The sequence below is a fragment of the Stenella coeruleoalba genome (assembly GCF_951394435.1).
Source record: "Stenella coeruleoalba genome assembly, chromosome: 7".
In the NCBI taxonomy this organism is placed as follows: Eukaryota; Metazoa; Chordata; class Mammalia; order Artiodactyla; family Delphinidae; genus Stenella; species Stenella coeruleoalba.
Window position 1 is genome coordinate 117,663,007 of NC_137153.1, and position 20,673 is coordinate 117,683,679.

The window sequence follows — 20,673 nt, forward strand, 5'->3', positions numbered from 1 at the left end:
AATCTCCACGTAGGACTGTGTAATAGCCAGCAATCAGCAAGGCTGAATTCTAATCCAGCCTTCACCACTTTCTGACTGAGGGGCATTGGGGAATTTTCTTAACTTCTCTGTGCTCCCAGCTGCCTCATCAATTAAATGGCAATGATAACCGCTAGGTGACTAGGATGTCTTTGCGCAGTGTTTCGCGCAGTTTCCAGGCTTGTTACTCCAACGAGTAAACAAAGCTGATCGTTGGGGTCCTTTAATATCCCCTTTCAGCCTTCAGACACGTAAGGGTCTCCTTGGCGAGAACCCGGCCCCCCGACTTTCTGAGAACCTTTTTCTTCCACACTCCTGTAAAGCCATTCTCAGAAGCTACAGCCCCTTGGAAATATTTGTCAAGTTCCCAACTCCTCTGAAGTCGGAACTATTAATAACCACCTACATCTAAAGACTACTACGAAGTTTCAACGAAACGAACGTGGAGGGCTCGCGCCTGCACTTCCCAGTATGAGAAACCAACAGGAAGCAAGGGCGCTCCACCTGAAAACGCGGTGGCGGCACCTGGACGCTCCCGGGCGCAGGCGCACAGACCCCGGGCCACGCCCCATACTCTGTCAGAGCCGGCCAATGGGAGGCGACGGCCAGAAGAGCTCGCGACTTTAGATGATCCCTCCACCTCCCTCGGCCCGAAACGTGTGATGTCATCAAAGCGCGCCGGAAAATGCGTCATGCCCGCGCGCCGCTAGAGCTGAGGGAAGGAAGTTGGCCTGGGGGCCGCCTGGGCTGTGTCTGCAAGGACGCGGGCAGCTGCGGTAGCAGCTTTGACCTGTTGAGGGCGGCGCGATGGGAGACGAAATGGATGCCGTGATCCCCGAGCGGGAGATGAAGGTCAGACACTGGCCGGGGCCTCCCTCCCTTCCTTAGTTCTGGTGTTGCCTTGGAGCCCCGCTGACCCGCCCCGCCCCCCCCCGCCCCCGCGCCTCCTGCTTGAACAATTTGCCGCTTTCAGAATTCTCTTTACCGCGTGCTGGAGCGCTCTTCAGTGCAGTCGGCGTGAAAGCCCCACCGAATGCGGTTTCCGCGTCCCCTGTTGATCTTGTGCGAGCCTCTTGAGTTATCCTAGCCCCTTTAATGTGGTGATTGGAGTAGTGGTACTAACTACTGTTTATTGAGCGTTTACTGTGCAAGGCACTGATAATTATCACAGCAACCCCACGGAATACTTGTTAATGTAGAGGAGCAAATTGAGGCTCGGAAAGTAACTTACCCAAAGCCGCATTTGACAAGCGGGCTGAAAACCAGATTGTTGTTACTGTTTTTAAGACCCTCCTCTCTCGCTGTACTAGTAAGGCGGTCTACGCTTGCCTAATGCAGAGCCAGGGTTCATCACTTATCCTACAAGAGCTTTAGTTAACTAGAATCGGAGGGCTGTTTCGGGACAGGAAATCAGCCTGAAGTCAGGAAACTTGAGAGGGCCAGGTGATCCAAATGATGGTTGTAAACACCCGAAAGGAAATAAGTTGTAGGAATATTTTAGGCATTTGAACAACAAATCACTGAAATGCATTAGGGAGGAGTAATCCACACCATGTTTAGAATAGTGATGCTGTCGTTCTTCTTGAGAATCACCGCCAAGGGTGAGCAACCCAGTGAGAGTGTGCCATATTTCATATGCTGGAGCAGAAGGATGAAAAGGTTTTAGAACCACAGACTTAGAAAATGGTGGCCTCCCTTTGAGTTTCTGATTACAAGACCCAAGTAGGATATTTGGGATTATCAGGATGAGAATTAACAAAAAAGGTTGAAAATTTTGTGGTCTGACCTGGAAAGCCGTGTGGATTTCTGATCACCATACTCAGTTGGAATTAAAAGAGTATTTCAGTTAATCTTTTAGCAAATCTGTATTAAACATTGAATCCAAGGAAATGAATATGTGGGGTGTGTTAGGGATCCTGGATGAAACACTGTAAATGGACACAAATGAAGGCTGAGAAAGGCTGTCTTTGGCTTTTACACTTTTTAGAGTGTAAGCAAAAGGAGATTCATATTCTTTTCACCAAAACCTTGACTTAAAGATAGGTTTAGAATTGAAGAAAAAAAATTGAAGAAAAAAAATATATATATAATACAACTTAACATAATGCTTGGTAAACGTATGGAACTCTTTTTACCAAGAAGTGGTACACACTGAAAATTCTTTGAAAGCAGATCAATAAATTCAGGGAAGACTGGATGAATCAGACATTGACAGGAGGTTGGGGAAGGCTCCCAGGCCCTGAGGGGCTAAGGACCATGAAAATGGGAGGAAATGAAAACTGGAAATAGGTGGGGGGTGGGGGTGGCACTGGATGTGGCAGAGGTGATGGCGCAGTTGTGGGAGGGAAGCAGAGTACTGTGAGGTGAGGCTCTGGAAGTGGACGAGTCAAGCCGTGTTGGCCTTATAGCCTGTGTTAAGGGGTTTGGACTTGATTTTAGATGTCCTCATAGCATCTAGGTATGTTTATAGGTCTTGAACACCAAGAGATTGACCTCTTCTGTGGTGGGAGTTTTGTTTAGTGTCTGATGCAGGTAAGCCAGTTTGGGATTTGGTTACCGTTCAGTGGCCATTATTTCCATGTATCTTTGTTGAGTACTGCACTGGTAGTTTGAGCTTACAGGGTAGTTGAGTGATGCTTTCAATATTTAACAACAATTTATTAAGCACTACTCTGTATCGTAAGACATACCACGAAATAGGACAAGATTGTAAATTAAAAGTGCAGCTTGTGTGGTGGTTCAGACAATAAATTAGCTAGGAATTCAGAAAAGGAAAAGATCAGTGTTATCTGGGTTAGTCAAGGAAGGCTTCATGAAAGAATTTTTTTTTATTTAATTTATTCAGTAAATACTAATAAGCACTATACCGGGTGCCACAATATCACAGGAAGCTTAAAAATGACTGAGCCGCACAGCCCTTACCCTCAGGGTAATGTATATTTTGTTGTACTGGAATTGGGTGTACTGAAATATAATGACAGGTGTGATTTAATTTCCTGTCTTCCCTGAATTGATCTTGCTTTGACCCCGCACCACAGGATTTTCAGTTTAGAGCCCTGAAGAAGGTGAGAATCTTTGACTCCCCCGAGGAGTTGCCCAAGGAACGCTCGAATCTGCTTGCTGTGTCCAACAAGTATGGCCTGGTCTTCGCTGGTGGAGCCAGTGGGTTGCAGATTTTTCCTACTAAAAATCTTCTTATTCAGAATAAACCTGGAGATGATCCCAATAAGATAGGTAAGTTCCTTGGTTTGTGTTGCATGATAGAGGAGTGAAGTGCTAATGTCACTTGATTTACAAGAAATCATTCTAGTAGTAAAACTGCTGTTAGTCCTGAGATCGACCCCAAAGAAGAGGAAGTTCTAGGTAGGCTTCTGGAAGCCCTCCTGGGTGTTGTCTTTGGTCCATTGTATTTCTCTTTTGATGAGCTGTCCCTCTGAGCTCAAGCAGAACAGCTTACCATTGTGCCATGCTCAGTTGAACTTGGGTTCCAGCTCCCTGGGAGAAGAGTTTCATTGCGTGGCTTTTTAGTTGTCACAACAGCGCCATCCAAACAAATGGGAATGTGTGCTCTTTGGAGCATTGTTGCAAAAATACGGTACAGGGCACTGTTTCCAACAAGGGCTACAGCCACAGTTAGTTTTCTCAGGTCAGATGAGGAAGAGTCCCTATGATACTTAATGCGACATTATACATCTGTAAGAAAGCTGCGATTTATCTGTACAACTTGTTATCAGGGTGTGTGCATATTTTTATGTAGATGTAAAAATTGTTTCACATAGACCTGAATAGAGTTTGTGGCTTATGCTTAGAACATTGCATTTTCTGCTTTGTGTTTTTTTATGTTTTCATAGTTGATAAAGTTCAAAGCTTGCTAGTTCCTATGAAATTCCCGATACATCACCTGGCCCTGAGCTGTGATAACCTCACACTTTCCGTGTGCATGATGTCCAGTGAATATGGTTCCATTATTGCTTTTTTTGATGTTCGCACTTTCTCAAATGAGGTAAGCTGCTGGCAAACTGTAGGGACCTAAGAAGATTTCCTGGTATTGAATCATAACCTAGAAGTTCTTGGTTGGCCTTTGAATTCTTTTTCTAGATTAAAATATGGGTTTTTAAAAGGTCCTTAATTACAGAATCATGGATCTTTGGAGATAGAGGTGACTTCAAGAAATTATTTCATAATACCACCTGCCCCAAGATGTTATCATTTCTCATTTATATATGAGACAGCCAGAGCCCAGGGACCCTTAGGTGACTTGCCCAAGGCCATAGAGTTAGTAGTTAATGTCAGAAGTTCCTACATCCTGGATCTCTGGCCTCCTAATATAGTGTTCTTCCATTCCAGGCCGTTTAGTAATGATAATAGTCAATAACATTGAGTGTTTATACTGACTTTGTGCCAGGCCCTGTACTAGTGCTTGACATGCCTTGTTCTCGTTCATGCCTACCCTTCATGGCCTTATGCAGTAGGTACTGTCATCTTCATTTCATAGGTAGAGAAACAGGCCCAAAGAGTTTAAGTATTTGGGGTTCTTGTGTGTCTGTTTGTTTGGGGTACCTTTTATATCAATAATCTTTCATTAACCTTCCACAACAAATCTTCAGTGAAGCTCTTGGAATTTTGAAGCCTTTGGTGGTTTCTGCATACCAGTTAAAATAGGTATAATATTTTAAGGTGAGAGCTCTCTAAAATTCAAGGGCCCAGCACTATTAAGAAGCAGAGCCCAGATTTTTATTTAGTGTCTGCTCTTTATGGATTATTTTGCATTTGTGCACTCCTTTGTTGCGAGTCCCTCTGAGTATGCTATAACGATTGATTGCCGTTTTCAAAGCTGTGTTAAAATTGTCTGTAACAAATAGACTGTTGTGCAGAGCTGCATTGTTTTTCATGGTCATGGAGAAAGGTGAACCGTAATTCGAGAAAACTTGCAGATTCAGTAATTTTCTTTGACTATTAAATGTCTCTGTACTTATTAATTTACTAATTTATTTTTGCTTCTGGGCATGTGTTTTAAAAGGCCAAACAGCAGAAACGCCCGTTTGCGTATCATAAGCTCCTGAAAGATGCAGGAGGCATGGTGATCGATATGAAGTGGAACCCTACTGTTTCCTCCATGGTGGCAGTTTGCCTGGCTGATGGCAGCATTGCTGTCCTACAGATCACAGAGACAGTGAAAGTGTGTGCGACTCTTCCTTCCACAGTAGGAGTAACATCTGGTGAGTAATAAAGTCTTCTCCTGTGTAACATATGGTAATGGTGATCTAGTTAAAATTTAATCTCTGGAAAAAAAGCAAATGGGGTTTTTTGTCATATTTGTTGTTCTTTGGTAGAAGTGGAGAGAGTATTTTTTATTTCCGTAGTTAATGTCCTTGAAGCCAAAAAGCATACATGATTTAACTTGAATGTGCTTGGGTTTTCTGGAGAAAGAAATATTTTAGTATAGCTGGTTTAGAACTGTGTTGTTGAGAATAATTGTTTTGATCTAAAAGAGTCGTACTCTGAAACAGTCATTTGTACCTTTGAGGAAAAGCATTAGAAAATATCAAACAGGAGCAAGAGAATGACATCTTGATATTTGAGAACCTTATGTATTCTCCTTGTTTTATCTAAAGACTACAGAGTTTTCTGTACTTTACAGCTTTCTGGGCAGTACTCCATTGACAAAGCATTTTTAACAGCTGATTCAGTGGCCCAGTGATAAATCACAATTGGCTTGTATCATCGAAATGATCTTTCTTTTTTCACTGTGCCAAGTAAGGATGATCCCACAGTCTTCCATGGACTGACAGAGGAACAAGAAGTGGTTATTATGTAGCTGTTTTGGTACAGATCTCATTGGTTTGCTCCATTTTATTCAGTTTTTAATTGGTAGCATTCTCTTCTTTACCCAGTCTGCTGGAGCCCCAAAGGAAAGCAGCTGGCAGTGGGGAAACAGAATGGAACTGTGGTCCAGTATCTTCCTGTAAGTCTTGCCTTGGATTTCAGAACTTTTTTACTTAAGTTACCCACTGTTTTGGGGGTGGTTTGGGAGTATCTTTGCTGTTTTTTTCTATTAAAATGTAATTTACGCTCATTGCAACAAATCTGTCAGTACACAAGTGAATGCAGGAAAGAGTGTTGCATGTGCACTCGGTCAGCTCTCCCTGTGGTGAGCTGTGTCATCTCTTCCAGAGGTGATATTCATGAATATTCTTCAATGTAAATCGACAAAGAATCCATATATATCTGGTCACACCCGAATGGGAAGGAGGGGTTCACAGGCAATGCCAAGGCCTGTGCTGTTGTGTATTCCTCCTGTTCTCTGAGGGGTTGCAAAGTGGTGAATGTGGTGGAATAGGTTTGAGGTTAAGGTTTTGTTTCTTCTTTGTCATCACAAAAAGTTGTTATGTGACATTTGGTACATATTCTTTTAGGGCATTAGCCTGTAAAAAGTTAATACAGGGCTTCCCTGGTGGCGCAGTGGTTGAGAGTCCGCCTGCCGATGCAGGGGACACGGGTTCGTGCCCCGGTCCGGGAAGATCCCACATGCCGCAGAGCAGCTGGGCCCATGAGCCATGGCCACTGAGCCTGCGCGTCCGGAGCCTGTGCTCCGCAACGGGAGAGGCCACAACAGTGAGAGGCCCACGTACCGCAAAAAAAAAGATTAATACAGTTGGTTTAATTTTATTGTTTGCTTTTTTTTTTTTTTTAAACTTAATAGTGTATTGGAGGGACTTCCCTGGTGGTCCAGTGGTCAGGACTCCGCTCTTCCACTGCAGGGGGCATAGGTTCGATCCCTGATCGGGGAACTAAGATTCCTCATGCTGCGCACTGCGGCCAAAAAAAAAAAAGTGTATTGGAGTCTTTTTCTTCCAGCTCATTACATATAGAGCTACTTCATTCTTTTGAATGGCTGCATAGGACTCCACTATGTGAGTATATCTGTTCCATTATTGATGGTTATTTGTATCAGTGTGAGTGGTTTTGCTACTCTGAGTGGTATTGCATTGAGCATCCTCATCACCTCCATTGATCACGTTGCTGTGAGTGTTTCCATAGGGTAGAATTCTAGAAGTAGGCATCCACTTGTCTCTGTATTCATTCTCTCCTGGCTGGGGAGATGAGACTTAGGTGGTTTCTAGGGGAACTTATTGGATTTGACAGTTTCATTGGTTTGGGGATTGTTTCATTCGACTCTGTTTTTTTTCAAATCTCTTTCAGACTTTGCAGGAAAAAAAAGTCATTCCTTGTCCTCCATTTTATGAGGCAGATCATCCTGTCAGAGGTAACACATCTGCTTTTCTTACTGGGCCGACCTCTAATGAGGTGCTGTCCTTATTGCAGAAATTTCAGATCATGTGATGTACCTGCATACCTGATCAGGGAAGCGTTGGTGCCTCCTGTATGAAAACTCCCATTATTTCAGTTAGCTAATTAAGTCGCTGTAACAGTAATCCTCTGGTAGACACCTGTGTCTCTTGGTAAATGACATTAAATGGATCCTGATTTTTTAATTAGAATTCTTCATTATTTGCCTTGATTATAATCCACCAGAAAAAAAAAAATGGGATGGGATGAATTTGGGATGAATTTGGGCTTCTTGAGTCTTTGTGAATTGTATTTAGTTAGTGAAATCTGGACCTTTTTAAAAGCTATAGGAGTTGGATTTTTTTTTTTTTTATCCATGAGATGGTAGTATAATGTACAGGGGTTATTCCAAGCACAAGATGGTTTATTGGGGTGTGTGTCTTTCAGTTCTGGATGTGCTGTGGATTGGTACATATGAATTCACAATAGTATATGCTGCTGCAGACGGGACCTTGGAAACTGCTCCAGATGTGGTGATGGCTCTGCTCCCGGTATGTCTATGCAAAGGATGTCTCTGTTATTGGAGAATTTTAGAAGTCTTCTAATAAAGTTTGCAGTTAGGCTTCAGTTTCCTTTTCTTGCTGGCAGTGGTCGTGCAACTTGAGGTGTAAGATTTTAATGCTGCACTGGGAGCCTGGGGACCAAAATGGTGGTGTTCACTTAGAGCATGTTCCACTGTCGAGTCACAAGGTGGACAAAGTCCTAAAACTTACTTTGCTTAAGTTGCAAACTGTGAGTTGTGGTAGATGTTAACATGATAAAGACATTTTAGAGAAGCAAGAAAGTACCTTGATTTTCAAAATTCGTTCACGTATTTATTCATCAGATATTTATCGAATGCCTACACAGTGTGCTTTAAAGCTGAGAATACAGCTGCGACCAAGGCAAAGTCCTTGCTTTTGTGGATCTTGCATTCGGATGAACGTGCTAGTCCACAGACAAGGGTCGGATCAAGGAGTGATAGGGGTGATGGAGGAAATAAAGCAGGGTAAGGGGTGGTTGGTTGATGACTGGGGTGTGATTTAGCTTGGGTGGTCAAGGAAGGCCTCTGAGGAAGAGCCATTTGAGTGAGGGAGTGAGTCATTTTGAAGGACAAAGAAGGACCTGAATGATAAGATCTACACTTCCTAAATTGCAGTGGCATTAAAAACAGCAAATGAGGCAGGGCTTATATTTCCAAATCATGTTAACTTTGAAAGTCTAGAAAAACATTAAATACATACATAAAAGTCTAAGTATAACAAAAGTGGGAGTGGCACTAGTCATTCTGTTTTGCAACCTTGTTTTACTTAGTAAATTGCAACTACCTTTCTACCTCAGTAAATCTGAATTTTGCTTTTGGGCAGATAATCAATTTATTTAGCGCTTCCTCTACTGTTGGATACTCAGGTTGCTTTCAGTTTTTCCCTGTTTTGAAGAATACTAACACTCTTTTATGTACACTTAATGGGATTATGTTTATTTTTTAGGATAAATACCTAGAAATGAATTTGCTAGGTCAAGCAGTGTATGCTCTTTTGATATAGGCTTTTGAAAACACTGCCGAAGTATCTTTTAGAAAAGTTGTATCAGTTTGTACTCCTACCACGGTTGGAACTACCAGTGTCCCAATATGTGTGTCAATATGTAATGGTACCATTTTTAATCTTTGCCAATCTGATACGAGAAAAAAGTGCCTTGTTTTTATTAACTCTTTTGGGTTCCTGACAATATTGAATTTTAAAAATAAGTTTATTAAGATGCCTTATTTCAAGATATCATTAAGATTTTCTTTTCCCAGGGATCATATTAACACTAGCGTTTATTGAACACTTCTTATGTTCCAGGTTAGACCGGGTTACATGCTTTATGTGTATCCTTTCATATGTCACAGCAGCCTTTGATGTAGGTTTTTTAGGTCCATCGTACATGAGAGAAAACATTATCAGAGAGGTTGAGTAATCTGTCCATGCTAAAGTGACAGAAAACTTTGAATTCAGTTTGGTCAGTGGCCAATGCTTCTGTTCTTTGTACTGCTCAATGCTGCCTTTATATAGTGTCTATATATTTTGAATGAATTTTCTCATAAAACTTAAATGATTTTATCTTTTGAGGTTCTTAACTGTGTAGGATTCAAGAAAAATCGCCCATGAGATTTTTTTTTTCTTGTTCTGTTCATTGTAGAAAAAAGAAGAAAAGCACCCAGAAGTGTTTGTGAACTTTATGGAGCCCTGCTACGGCAGCTGTACAGAGAGGCAGCATCATTACTACCTCAGCTACATTGAAGAATGGTGAGCCGCGTACCCAGGGAGGGTACAACCTGCCCTCACTGTCAGGTCACCCCTGAGTCACTTGGTCCTGCTTGTTCTGTTTTGTTTCCTTTCTGTAAGGGAGGAAAATAGAGGCTGGAGATACCCCGAACATTTTCACCTCATGCTAGATAATGCCTTTCTGACTACTACTTCTGTTTTCCCAGTCTTGAATTATTTAGCTCAGATACATACTAAACTTAGAAATCCCATTTTCTCATTAACTCCGGTGATGACTTAAGAAAATACTGATATTTAAGGAACATACTGAAGTTTCCCTCTGAGCAGAAGTGTCCCTTTGAAAGATAGATGACTTGAAGCAAAGCTTCTGTTCCTCTAATTAGATTATTCTCTCTACAGGGGGGTATTATATTTATTGGGAACTCTGACTTGATTCTGTTGTGTCTCTCCTTTGTCTTAAGTAGGGAGGCAGTTGGCTGAGTCTCCAGGGCTCTAACCTATGAACTAAAAAATAAAGCTTTACATCCAAAATCTTCTTACCTTTCTTCAGCCGGGTAGAAAACCTTGCTTTTCTCCTTCACGTCCCAGTGAAAGCCTTGTAGATGCTACCAGTGACTCAAGTCAAGGTACAGCTGTTGCTGTTTGAATTTAATGGTCTTCCGGTTTTATTCTTTGAAGGGATTTAGTGCTGGCAGCATCTGCGGCTTCAACAGAAGTTAGTATCCTCGCTCGACAAAGCAGCCAGGTAAGTGTCTCTCTTTTGTCACTTTTATGTGATACCTTCCTGAGAAAGATTTTGGAGGGGTTTAACTGAAGTTAAGATTTAGATGAAGTCACATCCCTTTTAATGAGTTTCTGATGAGAGCACAGCTTAAATGACCAAGAGCCCTGGATCAAATGGCTTGGATATTGCATTGGACAAACATGGGTGTCAGATTTAGCCGTTCCTTCAGTGTCATCAAAAGCCCTTCTGTTAGGTTAGGATGTATCCACTGCGTGTGGAAACATACTAGTAATCAGCCTCCAATAGGAGTGTACCTGGATGTGTAGGAGGTTTTTTCTGCCTTGTTCTGTTCAACCGTCTTTATTTTCTTCCTATTACTTGAACCTGCCTCTTCTATTTGGTTAACTATAACCCATCCTTGACTATGGAAGAGAGACATGCAAATCAAACCAAATTGTGACTCATCAGAAATACTTTCTGTTTGACTTTGGAAAACGGCCAGAAAGCTAAAAGCACCTGTGCAGTTAAGCACCCATCTCCCTTCTTCCCCTTTGTGCTCTTTGCAGGCCAGGGTGGGCTGCAGTTGTCGTGGTAAGCTCTCCGGAGCTCTGGTAGATTATGCACAGTGACTACACAGGAGACACAATGAAAGGGAAGCTTTTCTTTCTTTCTTTATTTTTTTAATTATATAATTAGTAAAGGCCAGGTAATGGTTGTATTAAATTTGGGTACACATCAAGAATAAACTTTTTTTTTTCCAGAAGCCACAAAACATTTTTTAAAAAATTAATTAATTTATTTATTTTTGCTGTGTTGGGTCTTTGTTTCTGTGTGAGGGCTTTCTTTAGTTGCGGCGAGCGGGAGCCACTCTTCATCGCGGTGCGCAGGCCTCTCACTATTGCGGCCTCGCTTGCTGTGGAGCACAGGCTCCAGACGCACAGGCTCAGTAGTTGTGGCTCACAGGCCCAGTTGCTTCGTGGCATGTGGGATCTTCCCAGACCAGGGCTCGAACCCATGTCCCCTGCATTAGCAGGCAGATTCTCAACCACTGTGCCACCAGGGAAGCCCCACAAAACATTTTGAAAAATTGATCATATCAAGTCAGATGTAGAAATGACATTGCACTGTTTCTGACATTGTAATAAAGCTGGACAATGACACAATTTTAAACAATCAAAACAAAATTACAAAATACCGGCAAATATATATACATGTATATGAAGTCACTAACTGAAATAACTCAGGTCAAAGAGAAGCTCAGAGCTACAGTTGCAGACTACTTAGAAATAATGGCAGAGACAAACTAAAAACATACGGAGCTGTTCTTAAAGAATAAGAGAGAATGAAAACTCAATAAGCTACAGAAGACCAAATCAATAAAATGTTTTATTTAAAATGTGAGCCAAATTTTAGTGCCTCTGCTGCATTTTGTAAAGGATTATAAGAAAAGGATGCAGAGAATTTTGAATATGGGTCAGTTACCTATTCACCTAATCAAAGTGAGTACAGAATTCTGCTAATTTTAAATATTTTTCTTATTGCTAAGAAAACCAGGAGAATGACCTAAAATTTGTTTCGCTTCTGAACATTAAAATGATGACCTATGTTTCTGCTACTGTCTTGGTGTGAGGTGTGGCCACGTGACTGAGTTCTGCCTATTCCAATGGGAGCAGCAGTTTCTGTGCTAATTCTAGGCCCGGCCCCCAGGAACTATGGGCCTTCTCCATTTGTTCTTCTCTTTGTCACCTGGATACAAAGTTGGTTAAGGACTAAAGTAATGGCTTGTGTAGCCACAAATGAGGAGCTTGGATCCCTGAATAAAGCTGGTAGGACAGCCACTCTGCCAACTTAAATACCCAGTCAAACTCCAAAAATCTTCTGTAATGTCGGCTAGTGCATATTTGGATCTATATTTGTTACAGGGTGTTGGTATACCCTAAATAGTGAACTAGGCAAAAAGAAACAAAATAATACGTGGACCAATAAAATACAGATGAAGTAGTATGTGTATCAGAATTTGACATTGCAAATTAAATACCACTACATTAAATAACGCATTAAGCAAAAGAATTATATGCAATAAGCAAGTGGAGTTTATTCCAGGGGTACTTTTCTATCTCATATGTAAATGTCTAAGCGGCAACTCCGCTTGTATTTTTAAGAGGTATCTTAAACTAATCCTGTCTGTAACTAAACTCTTGTTTTTCTCCCAACACCTGCTCCTCCCTCAAGTTTTCCCCTTCTTTGTAGGTTAATCTCCATTCCATCCATTGCTCAAGCAAACATTATGGTGTCACCTCTGACTCTCTTTCTCTCACATCTCACATCTGTCAAAAGGTAATGTTTGGTCTACTCGCAAAATGCATCTGCATTCTGACCATTTCTCACAACTCCTCAGCCAGAAACTTTTCTTTTTAAAAGTCTACCTTGAGTTTAAAAATGTTTTGTGCACCCCATGCCCAGGTACATATGCCTCTTCAGTCATTCAACATTTATCCATCCTTCTCTGGGCAGCAAGGTGGCCAGCCATAAGTGCGTAGTCCTCAGGGTCACAGGCCAGAGTTCAGCGGTCTGATTTGCTGCTCTTGGATTAACTTCAGTCACAATTTCTTAGTAGCACAAATATTTTATGTATTCACACATTGAAAAACTTTTATTTTTGCTTTTTATCAAAATAATTATGTTCATGGTTGAAGAATCAAATAGTGGAGAAAGGCTTATAAGTGAAAAATCACCACTGCCCATCCTGTCCTGATCTGTCCTGTTCTCGAAAGGGGACCACTTTTTTTGTGTTACGCGGGACTCTCACTGTTGTGGCCTCTCGCGTCGCGGAGCACAGGCTCCGGACGCGCAGGCTCAGCGGCCATGGCTCACGGGCCCAGCCACTCCGCGGCATGTGGGATCCTCCCGGACCAGGGCACAAACTCGTGTCCCCTGCATCGGCAGGCGGACTCTCAACCACGAAAGGGGACCACTTTTAACTTGTAAACTTTTTCTTTTAATGGTTACCTCCTTATCCCTAAATAATAATTTGCTTTATCACTAGTTGTTGATTATTAATGTTAAACTATTGGGCTGTTAGGGCAAATGAGGATTTAGCTCACATGTGGCCTTCAAACCCTCCCTCCTTCCTTTCAGTAGGGTTATAGCACTGTTTTAGTTTCTTCTATTTGTTATCTTTGAACCTTAAGTAATCATTTTTACCTTCGTTTCTTATGGTATTCCCATACAGCATCTCTCTTGATCTTCCGAGCTGTGAGAGGAACATGTCAGCGCCCCACCCTTGCCTTTAGCACACCTTCCCCACTCCCACCTGTAAGCTGTTGTCATCTGTGTCTCGTCTTTCGCAAAATCAAAGCTGATACTGTTTGTATTCTGTTCTGTAGTGATTAGCAAGCCTTCTTTATTTTGTCTATAAATTGTTTTTCCAAGTTGGAATCCATTTTGTTTACGTTATTATGAATGTGACTGTTGACTCCATAGCTAAGTCATGGAGCATAATTATGTTCCCTTTCCTGAGCAGTTTTTTGTTTTTCTGTTTCTCATTGAGCATTATTCCCCTTTGATTCATGCTGCCCAGTTTTGGTCAATGTTGAAAGGTTAGATTTTTAAAAACCAGGAATCATTTGTTGCAAGGAACAGATCCCACTCGAGCAAACTTGAACGAAAGGGGAGTTTATTGGAAAGATGTGGTGGTTTCTCAAGGAATCCAGTGGCAGGATGATTGGCCAGTGTGAGGAACTGACACCAGGAACTAGGAAGACAAGAACTAAGGTTACCTTCTGTCTCTGTGGTCGAGTGAGCACAGGGCATTTGGCCAGCTTTATAAGCTGCTCTGCTCAAGACCTCACTGGAGATCCCCTGGAGATCCTGGTTCCCGTCCCAGATTTCTAGGAGCAGCTACTGACTGGCTTAGTGCAGCTATTAGATTCACCCTCTGTGTTCAGGAGTCTACCTGGTTGTGGTGGACAGTACTTCAGAGAGTGTTCACAGTAGTGGTTATTTATTCACAAGGCAGGAGCTTCGTATGCCAGGAACAGACAGAGAGGTTGACTTGGAAAAGTAACCCCTCGCTTGCTGGGGGACTCATAGCTTTTAGACTGTTTTTCCAGATTTCAGAGTCTCAGTCAACATATAACTCTAAACCACGTGAGCTGTCTTTTTTCTTCTCTCCTGTTGAGCAGTGCTGGAGAAGGCTCTAACCAACATGGCATTTTCTTCTTCTCCTTGTTCTTTTGTCCAGAGTAATTGGGAATCTTGGCTGCTGGAGGATTCTAGCCGAGCTGAACTGCCTGTGACAGACAAGAGTGATGATTCCTTGCCCATGGGAGTTGCCATAGATTACACCAACCAAGTGGAAATCACCATCAGTAAGTATAGTCTGACATAGCTTAGCGCAGAAGTGGTCTTCTTCCCATCATGGTTAATATTCAAATCCAGCTCTACGTTTTCATGACAGAATCTACTCTGCTGTGCACTTTTAACTTGTACCATGTTTCTACTTAAAGAGTGAGACGGTGTGTTGTACAACGCTCATCTAATTTGAATCGATACTCATTGACCGAGGTCACATGCTCTGTGTGTCTGCGTATCTGAGTGTTGGCGTGTCTGTGTGTGCTTTAGAATACGGCTAAAATACACAGTGCTGATTTCATAGCTTTGTCTCTGTGCCCCTTCCAGGTTCCCAGTGCCTCCCAAGGGGACAGCGCCCCACGGCACTTGGGTGCTACATACCAACACTTGGTTCGAAGGCCTGGTTAGAAAATGGAGGCCTCAGGCACAGGCTTCCAGATGGGGCCTGAGCACATGCTTTGAGTCTGTCTTCTCCCCTGCTGAGGCTCGGCAGGGCCGCAGTCTCCTGAAATGTGAAAGTGAGACAAGACATTTTTTCTCACAGATCTAGAGAACAAACTAGTGGTTACCAGTGGGGAGAGGGGAGAGCTGGGCGATATCAAGGTGGGGGAGTGGGAGGTACAGACTGTTGGGTGCAAGACAGGCTACAAGGGTATATTGTACAACATGGGGAAAATACAGCCAATGTTTTGTAATAACTATAAATGGAGTGTGACCTTTAAAAATTGTATAAAAAAATAAAGTAAGAGAATAACAAAAAAGAGAGAGAGCAAAGGAAACAGGATAACCAACAACATAACGAAAAGTCAGCCTGTGGAATGGGAAAAAAAATTACAAACCATATATCTGATAAGGGGTTAACATCCAAAATATATAAGGGACTCATACAACTCAATAGCAGAATAAAACAAAGTAAACAACCTGATTAGAAAATGGGCAGGGGACCTGAATAGACGTTTTTCCAAAAAAGATTTACAGATGGCCAACAGGTATGTGAAAAGATGCTCAACATCACTAAGTACCAGGGAAATGCAAATCAAAACCATAATGAGTTATCACCTCACACATGTTAGGACGGCTGTTATCAAAAAGTTAAGTGATACCAAGTGTTAGCAAAGATGTGGAGAAAAGGGAATCCTTGTATACACTGCTGGTGGGAATGTAAACTGGCACAGCCAGTATGGAATAGAGCATGGAGGCTCCTCCAAAAATTAAAAATAGGGCTTCCCTGGTGGCGCAGTGGTTGAGAGTCCGCCTGCTGATGCAGGGGACACGGGTTCGTGCCCCGGTCCGGGAGGATCCCACATGCCGCGGAGCGGCTGGGCCTGTGAACCATGGCCGCTGAGCCTGCGCGTCCAGAGCCTGTGCTCCGCAACGGGAGAGGCCACAACAGTGAGAGGCCCGCGTATCGCAAACAAACAAACAAAAAAATTAAAAATAGAACTCCCATGTGAGCCAGCAGGTCCACTTCCCTTTCCAAAGGAAGTGAAATCAGGATTTTGAAGAAATAGCTGCACTTCTATATTCATTGCAATGTTATTACCGCAGACAAGATATGGAAGCAACCGAAGTGTCCATCAGTGGATGAATGGATAGAGGGAATGTGTTATATATACAATGGACTGTTCAGCCATGAAAAGGAAATCCTGCCATTTGCAACAACATGGATGGACCTTGAGTGAAATAAGTCAGACACAGAAAGACAAATACTGCACGATCTCAGTTATATGTGGAATCTAAAAAAGTTACACTCAGAGAAGCAGAGAGCAAGAATGGTGGTGGCCAGGGACTAGAGGGTGGAGGAAATGGGGCGGTGTTGGTCAGAGGGTAGAAACGTTCAATTATATTATGAATAAGGTCTGGGGATCTATACTTGAAATTTCCTAAGGGCGTAGATCTTAACATAGACACACTACTATATATAAAATAGGTAACTAATAAGGACCTACCCTATAGCCCAGGGAACTCTACTTAATACTCTGTAATGACCTATATGGAAAAAGAATCTAAAAGAGAGTGGATATATGTGTGTGTATAACTGATTCAGTGTAGCAGAAACTAACACAACATTGTAAATCAACTATACTGCAATAAAAATTAAAAAAAAAAAAGTTTTCACCACACACACAAAATGGTAAAGTACGTGAGGTGGTGGATGTGTTAATTAGCCTGGTTGTGGTGATCATTTCACAGCGTATACATCCATCAGACCATCATGTATACCGTAAACACGTACGATGTTTGTGTTTTATCCCAGTAAAACTGGGAAAAAATATTTGTTTACAAAAAGCCATATTCTTTGTGCTTTGTGCTTCATTTTAGAAAGGTGCACCCGTCAGACACCACTGAGTTCCTTGCCCTTTCCCTGGCCAGGCTGTTTGGTCTGATTAGCTCATTTACTCTGATTCTCGTAAAGACTTAATTGACAAAATACATGCTTAGGATTCAACTGTGAATGAATATAAAGTAGTGGGACTCACTTCTCTGTGCCCTACCGTGTGTTTTCCAAAGAGGCTCATCTGTCATTTTTTTTTTTAACTAAAGGAGTCACTTCCTGGAGACTCCTGTCTTGGTCAGGGGAATGCTAAACCTACCTCCCAAACACCGGGACACACGTAAAAATCAGAGGTTTGGGAGTCAGAGCTACTGCAGGACTGCTAGGGCTTCCCTGTAGGGCTGGTGGGACGGTGGCCATCTGATCATGGCAGTAGCTCTTCTTTAGGGAGCTGTTTCATAAAAGGCTGTTCAGATCCAAATCAGAACAAACCAACTCGAGCTACTGTAGAGATGAGTCCTGTGAAGCGTCTTTTGCTTCCGGCAGTCTTCCGCTTCTGGGCCCAGGCCCTTCAATCGACTTGGCCCTTTTATCACCTTTGTTTTCTTTTTTAACAGATGATGAGAAGACTCTTCCTCCTGCTCCAGTTCTTATGTTACTTTCAACAGATGGTGTGCTTTGTCCATTTTACATGATCAATCAAAATCCTGGTGTTAGGTCCCTCCTCAGGACACCAGAGCGGCTCTCATTGGAAGGAGAGCGACAACCCAAGTCATCAGGTGCGTGCCTCCCCCCGTTTTGGCCGAGAGGGGATACCGAGGGCTTGTACAGGAGTATTTGCTGGGGTGAATACTGTGAGGACACACAGTGGTTATCTTTATCAGCCAGTCTATCTTATCGAGGCAGGACTAATCTTTTCCTCAGACACATGCACATACTTGCCTTCTCTCCCCCCTAAGCTTTATTCTCCAACCTTTACTTTAGAGAAAAAGGAATCTCAGCCCGATGGATCCCATTAGGTAATTTACTGACAGTATCCTATTATAAGACCCTATATTATATGGTCTGAAACCTAACATGTTTAATCATGAGAGGTTGGTTAAATAAATGATTGTACATCCATACAGTGAAATGCCATGTAACTATTAAAAATGTTATATTTATTGACAAGGAAAGGACAGAACATACTGTAAAAGAGCACTGTATACTCTGATTCCTTTTTTATGAGAAAAATATGTACATAGAAAAAATACTTGAAAGATGTTAAAATCTAAACAGTGGCTATTGCTGGGTGATGAGAACATGGGAATTTTCTCTTTGTATTTAATTTTCTTTAGTTTATTTTCCCCCTCCTCTTTGAAGATATCGCTTAAGTAATATATGTTTATTGGAGAAAAATTAGAAAATACAAAGACAGAACCACTTCAGAACCTGTCAAGCAATACAGCCAGTCAGCATTTTGGTACCTGTGCTTCACATACGTAAATGCATGCGTGTGAGTGCCAATCTGCGTCTTCAGAATTCTCACGACGGCAGTGGGTCACTTGTGAGAACAGAATGAACTTTCTAGAAGGGCATTGTTTCATATTGTGGAATTTTACTAATATTTCTTTTTTTGAATTTTGTGAGTATATAACTAGTAAGTTTTTTCTCTTCTGATATAGCGAAAAAAGCTCATACTGCCACCAATTCTATATCTAGGGAGAAACGTTGACCAGTTGGGTTGGATGTGGTGGAGAACACTTAGGGGATCTTTTCTCACTGCTTCCCAATGCAGAGTGAGTTGTACTTCATAAATAGAGCCACTCAGATACTTGGGCTCCTATCAGCTGGCAGTGTGACCCCAAGTAATGTACCGGGTGCCTCAGTGTTGTTGTGTTGGGATATCTCCTTTTTTGCAGTGTGTACTCTGAGTTATTTTTTCCCCTTTAAGTGGTCCTGAGTCCCATGAACTACCTACACTCAGTTGCTGGGTCTGTCTGTAACAAGCAGTGTACCCTGTGAGGTCGGGAGCCTGTGGGATGATGTTTGTTTCTGAGCACAGTTCAGTGTGAGGGGCTTGCTACAAGCCCCTTATTCCCTGAGTGCGAGCAAAGACCAGTTTTACTGTTTGCCTCTCCTAGAGAAACCCCGTGTTCCCTCATGCTTAGCCCAGAGGTAACAGCCATGTTTAGATGAGAGGAAGAGAGCCACTGAAGGGGGAGGAGGTGTCCCACCAGTTCACCAGCTCTAGCTGAAGCTGGCTCATGGGTTCAGAGGACATCAGTGCTTCTGCGTGCTCCCACACTCCAGCGCCAAGGATGCTGGGTTGAATGATCGCAAAGAGCAGCATGACGGTTTTCAGATATTTAGTTCCATTTTCAGTGGGGAAGATGCCTGTGATTTCTTTGGGGTTTGGCATATGCTTTTTGTATTGGTCTACTAAATGCATGGAAGTGATTGACACATATGCTTGGGTCTCTAAAGAGGTGAGCTGTTGTTGGTTCCATATCTATTGTGTAGAGGAAGTATTAGCAGAATAGATAGGCTTGCATTACATACTGTCAGCGAAGTGACAGTCTACCTGGGGGTCGTTGTTTTCAGAAAGTGGCATTTTCATAGTTGTATCCTAAGTATTTCCTTGCTTTAGACATAGTGAAGATAAACTGTCACCTCTGACAATTTGGAAGAACCAAGACCCATAAATGTATTGATAAAAAAATACTGCTTTCTTAGTTAGTTATTTAATTTGGAGAATTAACATGTTTATAGAAAGTTTGGAAAATAGAAAAAATTTTAAACTTGCCTTTTATGGTATTCTCTTTCAGTGTTTCTTCATAAACATCTTCATAGTTGTGATTATATTGTATACATAATTGGTATGCTGGTCTTTTATTTAAATTTTAAGTGTTTTCCAGGTTCTTAAGTAATTTTTATGATTCATTTAGGAGTGTTTAACACTCTGTTGAATATATTTTACCATTTGGGTTGTATTAAATATCTTTTTCATTTTTTAGGTTATTTCCGTAGTCTTTATTCTTAAAATTGGGATTACTAGGTACATGTTCTGTGATTTTTGAGGCAAAATGCTAAAATACTTTCTAAAAGACTGTGCTAAAAAGGTACCTACTAGTGATAAAAAGTTTCAGGTTTGTTTTACCCTTTCAAACATAGGGGATTATATATATTTTTATTTTGATAATTTAGAGGACAGCCAAAAATATGCCTCTTTTAAATTTGTATTTCTTTGATTAGAGAGACTGAATATATTTTCTTTTTATGCATTAGATTCCCAGCTTATATCTATTAAAGTCTCAAATTTTTTTAAATCTCAATTTGTATGAGCTTTAAAAAAAATAAAACATATTACTTGTCATTTGCTGCAAATTTTTTTCATTTACCTTTTGGTTGTATAACTATTTCTGTACATAGTCAAATCTTTATCTTTTGTGTTTTTTTTTGGGGGGTCACTTTTAGGTTTATCAAGTTGATAGACTCTAAGAGACAACTCACTTTTTGCCTCCTTTGTTTTGAGATATAGTTATATATATGCTTTTGTATATGTGTGTATCTTTAATTAACCTAGAGTTGTTTTAGTGACTATTATAAGGTGTAAGTCTGAATTAAAGGTTTTTCCTGATAATAAAATATTGCAGAATAACTTATTTTTCACTGTAACATTGAGAAGTGTATTTTTTCTACATTACTCAAGTGGGTGTTCATGA

At 41.5% G+C, this 20,673-nt stretch overlaps 1 protein-coding gene across 8 annotated transcripts in view; it reads left to right on the forward strand.

Annotated features, from left to right (window-relative positions):
* The first annotated feature begins 731 nt into the window (after positions 1–731).
* NUP214 (nucleoporin 214) overlaps positions 732–20,673 on the forward strand; it is a 101,910-nt gene continuing 81,968 nt past the window's right edge. For 4 of the 8 annotated variants that reach the window (XM_079927705.1, XM_079927707.1, XM_079927708.1 and 1 more), the window contains exons 1-12: positions 732–870; positions 3,057–3,252; positions 3,870–4,021; positions 5,039–5,237; positions 5,913–5,983; positions 7,222–7,285; positions 7,756–7,859; positions 9,532–9,638; positions 10,296–10,362; positions 12,592–12,678; positions 14,585–14,711; positions 17,587–17,748. In XM_079927705.1, the coding sequence (XP_079783831.1) occupies positions 826–870; positions 3,057–3,252; positions 3,870–4,021; positions 5,039–5,237; positions 5,913–5,983; positions 7,222–7,285; positions 7,756–7,859; positions 9,532–9,638; positions 10,296–10,362; positions 12,592–12,678; positions 14,585–14,711; positions 17,587–17,748 (1,381 nt within the window). In that variant the 5' untranslated portion in view covers positions 732–825. The remainder of the gene's footprint in view (positions 871–3,056; positions 3,253–3,869; positions 4,022–5,038; positions 5,238–5,912; positions 5,984–7,221; positions 7,286–7,755; positions 7,860–9,531; positions 9,639–10,295; positions 10,363–12,591; positions 12,679–14,584; positions 14,712–17,586; positions 17,749–20,673) is intronic. The other 4 variants (XM_079927709.1, XM_079927711.1, XM_079927710.1 and 1 more) reach the window with 1 other exon arrangement.